Below are 12848 nucleotides of genomic sequence, written 5' to 3'. Positions count from 1 at the left end.
CCAGGAGGTTGCTGAGATCAAGGAATTCCGAATGCCCTACAGGGCGGTTGGTGTGGGCGGCAATAACAGCCCTTATATCCATCCGTATATCATTACCGTCTTCTTCACCTGGAAATCACTTCCAATACATTCTATTAATTCAGTATGCTCCCACTCTGGCGGCGGTTGGGAGTTTCACCAAACATTCGAGTCCCTTTCCTTCCAGCGAAAACTGTCCGACATGAGAAACAAACCTAGCAAGGCTCCTGACCAGTATTACTAGTCCGTGGCGATTAACAACGAACTCCGAAGTCACCACGATGACATACTGTAAGGCTGATCTATATACATAGCTGAAATATTAACTGAATGTTTCTTAGACCGTACAATCTAAGATCTCGCTTCCGATACTAGAAGTTTTAGATTGGAGCGATGATTCCTCAAATCCAATCTGCACAGAATAAATCATCCACGAGCATGTCGCGGGTGTTTCGTCGCAACAAAATGTGGCCCAAAATGGACTCGGAGCAACACATGCTGTACATACACCGATACGCTTTCAACGGCCATTAAAAAGATTGCATCTTTGGACTTCCCCGCTTATTACAGTCTATACTTCTCAGGTGGACCGCTAGACTCGCACTTGAAGATTCCCTTCGAAAAGGGCTCTGTGCTAGTCCACATTGCCAGCCCAGTTTCCTGGAACCGAACTCCGGGGGGACTTGATATCGACAGCGGTCCGAGTCCTATTTGTAGTCCATGCTAGTTTCGCCTTTTCTCTGTCCCCTTTTGTAACGTCGGTTCTAATGCGACGGGCTTACGATTAGGTGAAAACCTCACAAGCTATTGCCTAGGCCTTGTAGAAACCGGTTTCTCGCGTTTACCGAAGGAAGATTCTGTCAATCGCGAGCTTCTCCCTCATCAAGGATCTACTCAAAGCCACATTCGTCTTTTAAATATCAGACAAAAAGTGATGGAAAAGTTAGCTCAGGACACGCGCATTCAGGATGCAGCTACTCCGGCTCTGCTTCACCCCGATGTTAACAAGAGGAACATCTACGTCTCGACGGAGGAACCAAGCATCATTACAGGCTTGCTTGATTGGCGATCAGCAAGCATTGAGCCTACATTTATTTACGCCAACGAGACTCCTGATTTTGTTGGACTTCCTGAGGAGCCAGAGGAAAACCCATTCGAGAAGACCAACTCAAGGAACAAGGGCGAAAAGATGCATCGATCTGCTACCAGACATACGATGTGTGCATGAATGGCCTTGTTCCCAAACTACGGCCCGCAAGGTTACTCGATCCGACTTTGTTTCGACTCTTCCACCATTGCCATACGACGTGGAGAGACAGTGCCACGGCCGTCCGCCAAGGTTTAAATCGAACTTTCAGCCCGCTGGACAGAACTGGGACTGCAGGGCTCGTACCCATATTCACCAACTGAAGAAAAGCTGAAGGAGTACGTTCGAGACTATGACGACTTTGAGCCTCTCCAGAGACTCAAAACTATGGCTTAGAAGCCCTCTCCAGACGAATTCTGATGGGTGGGTTCCGAATGATGTATGGAACGCTGCGAAAGACGCTCATCGCGTGGCGTATGGTAAATGGATATAAACGGCCAGAGAATCTGAGTCTCGTGGTGAGGATCGCACAGTAGTAAAAGCGGACAAGTTGTGGCCATTTGATGCTAGATAATAAGCGGGAAAGGCAGTTGCCTCGTTGCGCCGAAGAGATTTAGCCCCGATATCCAGCTCCAGAGTGTTGTGCGCTATCTAGCACGCCTGCTACCGGCCATAGGCATTGATTATGACAACGAATGGGCCTATTCCGTATTTCTTTTCTTTTAAAAAAAAAAATCCTGGCCAGCGAACATGATAATAACATCTACCCTTCCTATTTGCGCGAGATCAACACAAAGCCTCTATCTGTGGGAGTACTTTATTCGACAGCAGGTTGACGGGTTCCTGACCATCAATTCCTAGCACTCACCGTGTCACTGAACGCGACAGGCATCAGAAGATACTGAAGCTTGGCCTTGATTTCACTTACGGACCTTCGAAGAAGCCTAGCAGACAACTTCTTTTATATCTAAAATCTAGAGTGGGTTCTGACCTCAAACCCCAAACTCAACCCTACCTCAGCTTCACCTCGAGACACACAACACGATCCAGGCTCACCTCCCCCAACATTGGAATGCAAACGATAGACCCCCGCCAAATGATTGGACCTCCCCTCTAAACCCTTCTAAAATATCAAAACCCAGTATAGCCGAAGAATGTCCCCAAGAATGCCACCAGATCCTCACCAGCATTAACAAAAAGCTCTTATTTTCTCCCGTCCCGTCCTCCGTATTAACCCCAAACTCCAACCCCAACTCATCCAATATATTTTCCATGTTCGACTACCCATAACCCCACTACCGCTACGTTCATGTATCAATAGCTAACAAAAGCGCCACAGAATACCTATTCATACCTACTATGAAGACTTCGTTGCTTTATATCCTCCTCGGTGGTGCATTAGCCCTAGCTGCTCCGTCGCGCAGGCCCCTTGGGGAACCGAGTCCTTACCGCACTGGACAGGACAAATACCACCATAGACGGGCAGATCCGGTACTTTTGCAGTCGGCTGTGAATACTACAACGAGTATTTTGGATACGGCGGTGGAGGTTGTGGATGAGTATTTTGGGAGTAAGAGGGTTTTGCATAGTTGATGTTGTGGTGGGATCGCTTGTGCTTGGGGATTGGGGTTAGAATGGTTCGAAGTAGGGCGGGATAGAGGGAGTGTTTTGGGGGTTGGAGAGTGACGGGGTTAAGGAGTTCACTTTTTTTATTGGGCCTGATTGGATACGATGCTATAATCAAGTGCATATGTTAACGTGGTCTCTTTTCTTCTGGCCTATTATATTCCATTTGTCTTCGGGGGGAAATATAAGACGTGTATAGACAAGTAGACTATGTCCAGGTTGCATATAACGTATTCGGTAAGCAAGTCACGCATGTACCGTACGCGATGCGCGCGCCCCACGCGTTTTCAACGCGCCTCAATTTCTTCGGTGATTCGAACATCAGCTACGCCACCAAAAATGCCGAAATCGTCAAAACCACGCGTTGAGCAGGAAGGCAGGATCCTACTGGCTATATCAGCCATAAAAAATCACGAAATTAGCAGCCTTAGAAAGGAAGCTGGGGTTTTTAATGTCCCTCTCGCTACACTATGTGATCGCTTAAAAGGAGCTTCTTTGAGAAGCAATACTCGAACGAATGGCTATAAATTGGCTACTGGTGAAGCGAAATCGCTTAACCAGTGGATTATATCGCTAGATAAGCGTGGAGCACCTCCTCGACCTGCATACGTACGAGAAATGGCCAGTATCTTGCTTTCCCATCAAGATACTACTTCTACCATTACTGCAGGAGAAAAGTGGGTATATAACTTTACCAAGCGTACGCCTGAGTTGAAAACACGCTTTATACGCCGCTTCAGCTCTAAACGTGCTAAAGCGAGGATCCTAAGACTCTAGGTGCTTGGTGTAAGCAGGTAAATAAAGTGATTCGGTAGTAAAGTATAGCCTCAAGTGATATCTACAATTTTGATAAAACGGGGTTTGCAATGGGTCTAATAGCTACAGCTAAAGTAGTTATTAGATATGACACACAGGGCAAGCCATCTTCTGTGCAGCCAGGGAACCGGGAATGGGTTACTTCCATAGAATGTATGAGTTCCAAAGGATGGGTTCTACCTCCTTGCATTATCTTGAAAGGCAAGGTAGGTGTATATGGAGGCCTGGTTTAAGGATTGAAAAACATTTCCTGACTGGAGGGATTGAAACCAGCTCTAATGGTTGGACAAGCAATGAGATTGGCCTACACTGGCTGTAGAATCATTGTATACCTGCTACTACAGACCGATCTATGGGGAAATATCGTCTACTTGTTCTAGATGGCCATAATAGTCATCTAACGCCTCAGTTTGATCAGGTCTGCTCACAGAATGGTATTATACCAATCTGTATGCCTGCCCACGCTTCTCATAAGCTTCAACCGTTTGATGTTGCTTGTTTTGCGCTTTAAAAGGCACGTATGGAGCCTTGATTGAACCCTAAGTGCGCTGTGGATATAGTGATATTGATAGAGTTGATTTTCTATTGGAAGCCTAGGTTGAGGTACACGCGCAGGCCTTTACGCCAACATTCAATATATATAACACTCTTAGAGCCATTGGCCCGGTTTCTCTAAATCCTTAACGCATGCTTTTTCAGTTGACAGTTCAACTAAATACTACTACACCTTCAGGGTGTAGGCCAAGCAGCCATGGCAGCTCAGCACCTAGAACGCCTCATACAATCACGCAGTTGAAAAAATTAGAATCTACGCTGAAAATGCTGCTTAAAGATCGAACCTAAAGCCCTACTTCGCCTCTGAAAAATGGCCTAAATTAGTCGATTAAACGTGCTGAACGAGCTTTAAATGATGCGGCAATATCAAAGCATCACATTGAGCAATATCGGGCCGCACATGAAAAGCAGGCATATCAGTACAGGAAGGTCGGATCTCAATAGAGCGCAGAAATCATGCAGCTGAAGCTATACAGGCAGATAGGGCCTTACCTGCTGAATCAGGTCCTAGACGCGCTCTACCTTGCTGTTCTGGCTGCAATACAACAAGGCCATAGAATCACGAACTGCCTGAATCAATAGGACCACTCATTGTTTTCATATAAATATAAATTGAAGATGCTTTGATCATTTTAATTTTTAATATGGCGGGTAGTGCGCAGCTCGCTTACATGCGCGACTCGCTGACCGAATTCGTTACCAGCTGTGGTTAATCTGTTGAAGTGCTGAGGCAGTATAGATATCTATAAAGACTCAGTATGAAACCCCTCCCAACTATCCAATGCCTCATTGCACTTCTTCCACCACCTCGGCATGCCACCGAGATAAACCAGCGGCTCCCGTCTCTTCCCGGGAATATTACTCCCCATATACCATGAGTCCGTTTTAGGATACAGTGTATTCTCGCTCACCTTCCGAACCTCCTCCTTCCACTCCTGTGCCGCATCCCCCGTCGGCACCACGGACGCCAATCCTTCATCCCGCATCTTCGCAATCGCCCTGCAGATCCAATCGACCTCCATCTCAATAAAAGGCGGCCCATTAGCCAGCGAAGTGGGTGCCTGCGGACCATAGACCAGAAACAGATTCGGCGCATCAGGAATCATTATGCCCAGACGAGTAACGGTCCCATCGTTCCATTTCTCACTCAAAGGGATCTGATTCCGATCTACGATTCCCAGATCCAGCAAGCTGCCCGTGATGGCATCGTACCCCGTCGCAAATATAACAATGTCCAGATCGCGATGGCCCTCGACTGTAACTAAGCCGGTCTCGTCGAACTGCAAGATCGGGGCTTGTTTCAAATCATGCAGCACCACGTTCTGCCGATCGATCATCTCATAATAATCTTGCTCCAGACTGGGCCTCTTCGTGCCAATCCAGTATTTCTGTTTCAATGGCGCGACAAGGTCCATCTTCTTGCGATCTGTCATACGGGCCCGGACTTGCTTCACCCAGTACTCGTAGAAGATCGAGTTCGCCTCGTCATTAAGTAAGAAGTCATAATAATTTGAGACCAGAAAACTATACCCACCACGCTTCCAGAGTTCATCGAAAAGAGCCTTCCGCTCCTCAGGCGTAGCCGTATTGGCCGCCTGCAGCTTGATATTATGCGGGAACCCCGTGGTCGATTGATAACAACGGTCGAAAATGGCATCGTAATACCCCTTCATCATCTCAGATTCCTCAGGCGAGATCTTCCGCTGTCGCATGGGGATCGCAAAGCAGGGCGTTCGAATAAAGACAGTCAATTCGCAGTCTTTCTTTGCGAGTTCCTGGACGATCTGAAGTCCCGAGGCGCCGTTGCCGACAATAGCGACTTTCTTCCCGGTCACGTCGAGGGCATCAGGATATGCCGCGGAGTGGACTAATTGGCCCTTGTATTGATGCAGGCCTGGGTATTCGGGAAAGTATTTCTTGTATGAGGAACCCGTTGCTGCGATGAGATACTGGCACGTTGCCTTGAGGCCTGTTGATGTGTGGACGGTCCACTGCCTGCTTGCCGAGTCGAATCGACACCTTGATACAATTGTGTTGAAATGCGTATCCTTGCTTAGTTCAAGTACGCGGTCGACATGCTCAAAGTACCGTCTTAGCTCCTCGTCGCCCGGAAACCGCTCACTCCAATGCCAGTCCTTCCAGACGGCGGGGATATTGAATTGGTACGATGGCATTTCGGAGTCCACGCGGGCCCCAGGGTAGCGGTTCCAATGCCAGACGCCGCCGAAGCCGCTCCCGGCTTCGAGGAGCTTCGTGGTGAGGCCCATCTGGCGGAGGCGGTAGAGGGCATTGCAGCCGCCGAATCCGCCGCCGATAACGATTGCGTCGACTTTGAGGTCTGTTTGGGTCATCGTGATAGGGAATTGGGGGCCGGGGTCATGAATAAGAGTCTTGATGAAGTGATTGATTGGGCTGGTTGTGAAATTGTACGTCACGACTAGGGGGTGCCTTTTATCACTGTAGATGTGAAGTAATACTAGGGTATGCCAGGAGTTCCATATTGTCAGCATAAAATCCACAGATGAGTATACGGGAGTTAAACATCCGGGAGCCGAGAATCATCAAGGTATCATATCAAAAATGAGTGAGTACCGACCGAAAAAGGAAGGTGACGGCGAGCTCCACTCACAGGGGATCGACATCTCCTTGAACTGGACCCACTGGTGATCCCAACGGTGAAGAACTTCAGGAGTGCCGAGAGTACTCTATAGAAATAGGGATAATCCCGGTAGAGCGATCAATTGAACCTCCGAGAGTGAAACAGTTGATTCACCTCGGACTGTCGTCTTTCCGAGGTTATGTAACTGATCTTCGTACAACAGTGGCTTGACCCCGCTCGCGGTGAGGGGACAAGAGAAACCATTATCAACCTCAGAGACTTTCCAACTTGTAGCCGTGGAGCATCAAAGTGAGACAAAATTGAGGATACAGTGGACTAAGGTCATGGCGTGCAAAGTTACAGGGACCGCATTCATCACTGGCGCCGGATCAGGTACGTCTATCGGTGTCCGATTATTTAGGCTTGGGAAGGGTCACATAGATAGACTAATGGATGATTCACTCAGGAATCGGCAAGACGACAGCGCTGAACTTTGCAAGACACGGCATCACCTCCTTGGCGCTTTTGGATATCAATTTGGCTCAGTTGGAGAATACCCGCAATGAGCTCCACATCGCTTTTCCTCATGTTGAAGTCGAGGCCTTGCATGTAGACGTCACCGACGAAGCGTCAGTAGACGGAGCGATCGAGATGGCTGTGTCTCGGTTCGGACGCATCGACATCGCTGTGCATTCTGCAGGTATCAGCGGGACGCCCACAAAGACCCACGAGCTGCATCTCTCTGAATGGCAGAAGGTCATCGACATCAACCAGACAGGGCTGTGGCTGAGCCAGAGGGGAGTGGTCCGGCAGATGCTAACACAGGAGTGAGATTGATATACCACTAACTCGGTGTTGGTTGCTGACTGTTTGGGTAGATCGCGAGGTGTCCGTGAAGGCCGCGGAGTGATCGTCAATTTGTCGTCGATGTATGGTGTTGCTGCTCCTCCGGGAAGCTTCGGGATCGTCCCATACACCGCTGCTAAGCATGGTGAGTCCTCACGAAATCTGTAGATAGATAGTCTCCGGGATATGCTAAGAAGACAACCAGCTGTCGTGGCAATCACCAAATTAGTATATATCCTGACCTTGATCTCTTGACACCCACATTTAACATTCACAGGACGCCAAGACGTACGCTAAGGAAGGAATCCGTATCAACGCCATTTGTCCTGGGTATGTAAGACCCCCAATATTTGCATCCAGTGCTAATTGTCCAGATACGTGGACTCCCCTCTTATACACGCGGCTATTGAAAGCGGCGGTCTGAACAGCGAGTTTGAGAAAACACCGATGGGTCGCCCAGCCAGCCTTGATGAGATTGCCGACTCTATTTTATTTCTTGCATCACCCATGAGCAGTTACATGTGTGGTTCTGCATTGGTAGTAGATGGCGGATATACCGTGTAAAATGGACGCATCCTATGCCAGGTAGAAGGGAAATTCTACGTACACATTTAGTTGATGGCCATCTGCAATATATTCTCATACGAGCATGATATCAAAGTCAGCCTCATTAACAATCTCTTCCCAGTGGATATTTGCCCCAGGCGCAGCTGCTCGTCGATGCCATAGAGTTGTAATGATTTCACATAGTGATTGGGTGTTTTTAATTCCGTGTCGACGTTTACGGTCAAACAGGGCGAGCATCCTTTCTTGGAGATCCGGCCGGCTGCATTCTGCGGCTACCACAAAGCTTGCCCAATTGTAGGCACACCCTCCTCTCTCATATGTCAAAGCCTCGGTAGCTTCAAGGTCTCGTACTGCTTTCTCCACGAGATCCTGAACATCTGCCACGGGAACATGGCGAAGAGTGCGGCGAAAGTAAACGACTGTTGCGTAGTAGAAAGAGTTCAGGGCATGCTGGATGACAGCCGACTCGGGTGTTTCTTGAGGGTGAAGGCTCGGGAAATGAAGATAGAGCTGCAACTCCAGGAGATCCAAATCCGCAGCCGTAGCCTGACCAGGCGAATCTCTGAGGACAGAGATTTCAGCCTGAAATTGCACAAGTGAATGTGAAACACCGTGTGATCGCTCTAGATAACTGTGTAAGTCCGGGAGTTCTTTGAGGAGCGCCACTAACTGAGTCGACATTCGAAAGTTGCACAGTGACGAGAGAGACAAGTAACTGTGGAGTAAGCGTGCGGCTGTTGGCGAACGTATCCACTCGCCATCGATTCCATTTTCCAGCATTCCTAGTCCGCCAACAACATGAGCTCTCCATCGACTGCGCCGGCCGGACATAGCTTCGGCGGCGATACAAGTCAATATAGCAACAAGAGTTGTCTCGTCTACTCGATTTCCCAGGTGGAGGTTCTGACGCAGATGTTGTAGGGCATTTTGATCATGTTGGAATGCAAGAGACTGGTACTTTGATTCGTTACGAAGGTGGTAGAGACTAAATGCGGAAGCTGCGCAAAGGGCATGGAAGACGGCACGGTGCATGTTTGACTCTGATGGGGGAGTATTCAGCCCCTTTAAAGCCATCGGCATGAAGACAGTACGACATGGATTGTCAGCCAAGTCAATGAGAAGCAAGTTTCCACTGAGGAAGACGACCCAATGATGGATCAATTCGATCTCAGGAGTCGTCATGTTGGTGGTATTAGATGGCAATGAAGGATGCATTATCGCTGGCAAGCGCTTCCGACTCGTACTATTTGTGGCTACTATCCAGCCATCAACCGAATGTCTACGCGCCATATGTGGCGTTGTCTCGTCAGTTTCGCTAGGTGACCCTTCACCCAGTACGCATTCCGGGGGCTCCGGAATAGGCGATTGTTGCGCCGTCGATGATACCCCTAGTGATGCTGGAACAGAGACAGCATATGGATTTGGGAGACTACTTTCGTTGCTCTCCATGGACCACTCACGGGGGCTTTGGGCTCGACCGTTTCGGCTTGAATCTTCCGACACAGAGACAGAAAATACAGAGAATGGCCCTCGCTGGGCGATCGATGTCCCAGAAGAATTATCTAAGTCACTCAAAAGAGCCGTCACAGCCGACGGCGACAACTCTGAAGCAGTCCGAGTTGAAGAGCGTAGTAACCGTCGCTGTGATACACTCCCCGTGGAATTAGTCCATCCCAACCGCACTCCGTATCCTTGGCATGATCGCCCGCTGCGACAGCACCGTAGGCAGTAGGGACGCTGTTCATCGCATTTGACACTGCGGGAACGGCATGTCCAGCAACCTGTAAATGTCTTAGATCGTGGTTTAGGGGTCATTGTTGTATGCGTTGTGATATATGTGGAGGTTCTTCAGGGATGGAGGCGGGGATTAGTTCTACTCTCAAGTGGATCTTCAATAAGTTCCCCACACTCTTGGCAGGGACATCATTTACAACATTTACAACATTAAAAGGTAGAGTATAGATAACTTCAACCAAGTGATCGCACTTTATACCAGTAGATTGATAATATATTCAAAATATATTCAAAATATAGTCGTGTCATGAGATAACCCTCTGCGAGGGTTAGACTTATATACGTGCAAGTACCTTTATACATGCCATCACTGTCGCTTCTTCGATTCCGGTTTAACTGTCAATGCACGGATAATGGATGTACCGACATACGCCGATTCCTTCCATCCCTTCTGACGCATCCAGAAACGCTCTGCGGGGTCGGTGCCATGTCGGGACCATGCGCGAGCATCATCTTCAAGAGTAGCTCGCGTGATCTCGGAAACCTCTTGGGATTGGTCATCGTAGGGGGTGGTTTCCTCTTCGGTTTCATCATCACTGCTCCGAGATTGCAGAGTGGACTCGAGAAATCTTTTCCTCAGCAGATAGCGCTCTGTTCGTTGTTGGCGTACATTGGGGGGCTCCATTTTGGCAATGGTGGCTCGCACGGCGTAGCGCACCAGCAGGTAAATGTGCTCGCAGAAGAAGATCGTGAGCAGTAGCGCCCATCCTTTGATCGATGTTGGCTGTCCGTTCGGGCCCTGTTGGCCATTGCTGAACATGTAAACGAGAGCCGCGCTAGTAATACTTCCAACCCAGGATAGGAATCCTAAACTGTCCAGCCAAGGGCCAATAGTATCTGCACGTTGAGGCGATGGCCTCTTGCATTCCATGCAGATCTTGAAGAAATCGGATCGAAGCTCAACCCAATTGTTGACCAAAAACGAGACAGGCACTAGTGGCCAGATAGGAGAAAACAGCGCCAGGTACCCAAACTGAATACACATTTCCCGGAGATCATCAGTCACGTCATAGTCGTCTAGCTCAGCTTCATTGCGGACCCGCTTCAGAAACTGGGCTTCCTCGGGCGCGTCCTTGAATGAAGCCTCGGTCGCCTTTTTCTCCTCCGTATTATTATTGTTATTATTGTTATTATTATTATCCGGCTCTACCTTTCCGTGGCGTTTTTTGTACTCCTTGTACTTTTGAAGAAGGCGCTGCTTCACAATTGGGACTATTGCTTCCTGGGCGAAATTGACGGCCTGAGCTGTGACGGTGAAGTAGATAACCTGCTTCCGTAGGCGACTCGGATCGATACTGAATTCCGCCCGTGTTGTTGTCGCATCCTTCTTCGAGACGAAGGGCCGAACAGTCAAGTGGAAGATGTCGAGATACGGCACGATACTGTGAGCGAATGGGACATAAACAAATGCTGTCAGGAAAATCGGTAGGTAGGAAGTAATAAAGTTGATCACAAATATTTTCTGCGTCAATGCCACATCGTACGCGAGCTGAGTCTCATAGTTCTCGTAGTCATTCAGCCTTGTCGCAACCGACACAAGTACAGCGCTCATAGTTGGTATCAAAGCAGAGAGCAGGATGGTGGGAATAAAGACCTAATCGATCAGTTGATGATACTATTACAGGCATAGCATGTGACTCACCAAGTACGTCTTGAATGGTCCGTTGTAGATCTCTGAGATGAATATCTCAATGGCGAAACAAGTCGCAATGATCACTCCTAAGCCTGTAGCGGCAATGATTGCAAATGGTACCTGAAGAAGCTGCCGCTGTAACCGCTTCGTCGCGGGATATACACCTCGGATTTCGCCCGTATGCTCATCCCGGACTTCCTTTTCAGGTAGAAACTCTCGTCTCTTTTCGCGCAAGACCGAGACGCCCTTAGTCTGCCAACGGCAACTGAGATCCTGTTCCTGGTGCTTCCAGTATTCAATGAAAACAACACACCATAGCGCATTGCCGATCGTGTAAATTATTGAGAAAGACCCAAGCAACAGCCAGCAAGAGAACCCAAAAACGGCGGGAAACAGCAGGAACTTGAAATACGACTGCAAGAACGCGAAATAGAAGCCAACCTGCGCAAGCCCTGTTAGTATCAACAAGACAGGACTAAGCCAGCCCCACGTACACTTTCTCCAAAGGTGTTCCGTATTTGATCCAGGTCCTCGTTAGACAGAAATGTCTTCTTGCTCCAGTCTCTCATGCACTGCTTGTTTGTTTCTTCGTCGTGTAGCGGAAAAATAGCAGTGACATTCTCCCATTCCCCATGTTTTAGGGTAATTCCGGCCCCACCCGCTTCCCGGGGCACGGTTATCATATGGTGGATGACACGCAAGCGCTCAGATTCCGATTGCGGCTCTGCAGAGGTCTCGGATTCGGGTTCGGTATTGCGGACTCCGTAGAGCCAGTCGCGAATGCTAGATCACAAGAACCAGTGAGTAATGTGTATAACCCACTACAGAACGCGTGGGGGTACATACCGTGACTGATAAACGGCGCGTTGCAGTCTCTTCTTCCTAGAGGCCCGAACAAAGACCAACACCGACGTTTCATCGCCCTCCCTTACCTCCGTCTGTAATCCTACTTCAGAAAGTCGGCGGAGCAGCAATTCCAGCTGCTGGGACAGTTTATCGGCATCTGTAATGGTCAATCCCGCTGCATCGGGTGAAGCGCGGCCCACCTACCCGTATCAGTGAAGCTGTAGCGGATGACGTAGTCCACATGGTTGTTGTGAGGCACCTCCTTTTGAGGAGGATGGAAAGCCATTGGGGTTTGCTTGTAGCTTATCGCACTGACATCAAGCTATGACGCGCTCGATCAGACTGTCCGAAGGACAATTGCTTCGGGAGAAGTCGACAAGGAGCGAGAAGGGGGTTTTAAAAGGATCTTTGTTACGATTCGGGGGTCGGTGATGACGACGTCACGGGTAAAGCTTGTTTGT

General features: G+C 48.9%; 5 protein-coding genes across 5 annotated transcripts; 2 read left to right on the top strand and 3 right to left on the bottom strand.

The window, feature by feature from the left end:
* Positions 1 to 495: 495 nt before the first annotated feature.
* BDW43DRAFT_300090 (uncharacterized protein) lies at positions 496 to 1679 on the top strand (the record flags this gene model as incomplete). Its single annotated transcript, XM_032044840.1, has 7 exons — positions 496 to 518; positions 670 to 734; positions 807 to 1138; positions 1192 to 1336; positions 1377 to 1443; positions 1481 to 1574; positions 1617 to 1679. The coding sequence occupies 7 exons, from the start codon at positions 496 to 498 to the stop codon at positions 1677 to 1679; spliced, it is 789 nt and encodes a 262-aa protein (XP_031900700.1).
* Positions 1680 to 4845: 3166 nt separating this feature from the next.
* BDW43DRAFT_300089 (flavin-containing monooxygenase) lies at positions 4846 to 6453 on the bottom strand (the record flags this gene model as incomplete). The annotated part of the gene is made up of 1 exon (XM_032044839.1): positions 4846 to 6453. The coding sequence occupies one exon, from the start codon at positions 6451 to 6453 to the stop codon at positions 4846 to 4848; it is 1608 nt and encodes a 535-aa protein (XP_031900699.1).
* A 592-nt stretch (positions 6454 to 7045) lies between these two features.
* Positions 7046 to 8111, top strand: BDW43DRAFT_310860 (SDR family NAD(P)-dependent oxidoreductase; the record flags this gene model as incomplete). The annotated part of the gene is made up of 6 exons (XM_032047043.1): positions 7046 to 7094; positions 7168 to 7528; positions 7580 to 7692; positions 7753 to 7775; positions 7825 to 7877; positions 7922 to 8111. The coding sequence occupies 6 exons, from the start codon at positions 7046 to 7048 to the stop codon at positions 8109 to 8111; spliced, it is 789 nt and encodes a 262-aa protein (XP_031900698.1).
* BDW43DRAFT_319519 (Zn(II)2Cys6 transcription factor) lies at positions 8034 to 9929 on the bottom strand (the record flags this gene model as incomplete). Its single annotated transcript, XM_032048933.1, has 1 exon — positions 8034 to 9929. The coding sequence occupies one exon, from the start codon at positions 9927 to 9929 to the stop codon at positions 8187 to 8189; it is 1743 nt and encodes a 580-aa protein (XP_031900697.1). The 3' UTR covers positions 8034 to 8186.
* A 228-nt stretch (positions 9930 to 10157) lies between these two features.
* Positions 10158 to 12771, bottom strand: BDW43DRAFT_80500 (anoctamin family protein). The gene is made up of 5 exons (XM_032050537.1): positions 12592 to 12771; positions 12388 to 12544; positions 12036 to 12324; positions 11551 to 11982; positions 10158 to 11502 (listed from the first exon to the last, which is right to left on the bottom strand). The coding sequence occupies exons 1-5, from the start codon at positions 12671 to 12673 to the stop codon at positions 10216 to 10218; spliced, it is 2247 nt and encodes a 748-aa protein (XP_031900696.1). The 5' UTR covers positions 12674 to 12771; the 3' UTR covers positions 10158 to 10215.
* Between the last annotated feature and the right edge of the window lie 77 nt (positions 12772 to 12848).

The sequence above is a fragment of the Aspergillus alliaceus genome, assembly GCF_009176365.1.
Source record: "Aspergillus alliaceus strain CBS 536.65 unplaced genomic scaffold BDW43scaffold_20, whole genome shotgun sequence".
In the NCBI taxonomy this organism is placed as follows: Eukaryota; Fungi; Ascomycota; class Eurotiomycetes; order Eurotiales; family Aspergillaceae; genus Aspergillus; species Aspergillus alliaceus.
Note: the sequence above shows the minus strand (reverse complement) of the source record. Positions and strands in the feature narration are given on the sequence as shown.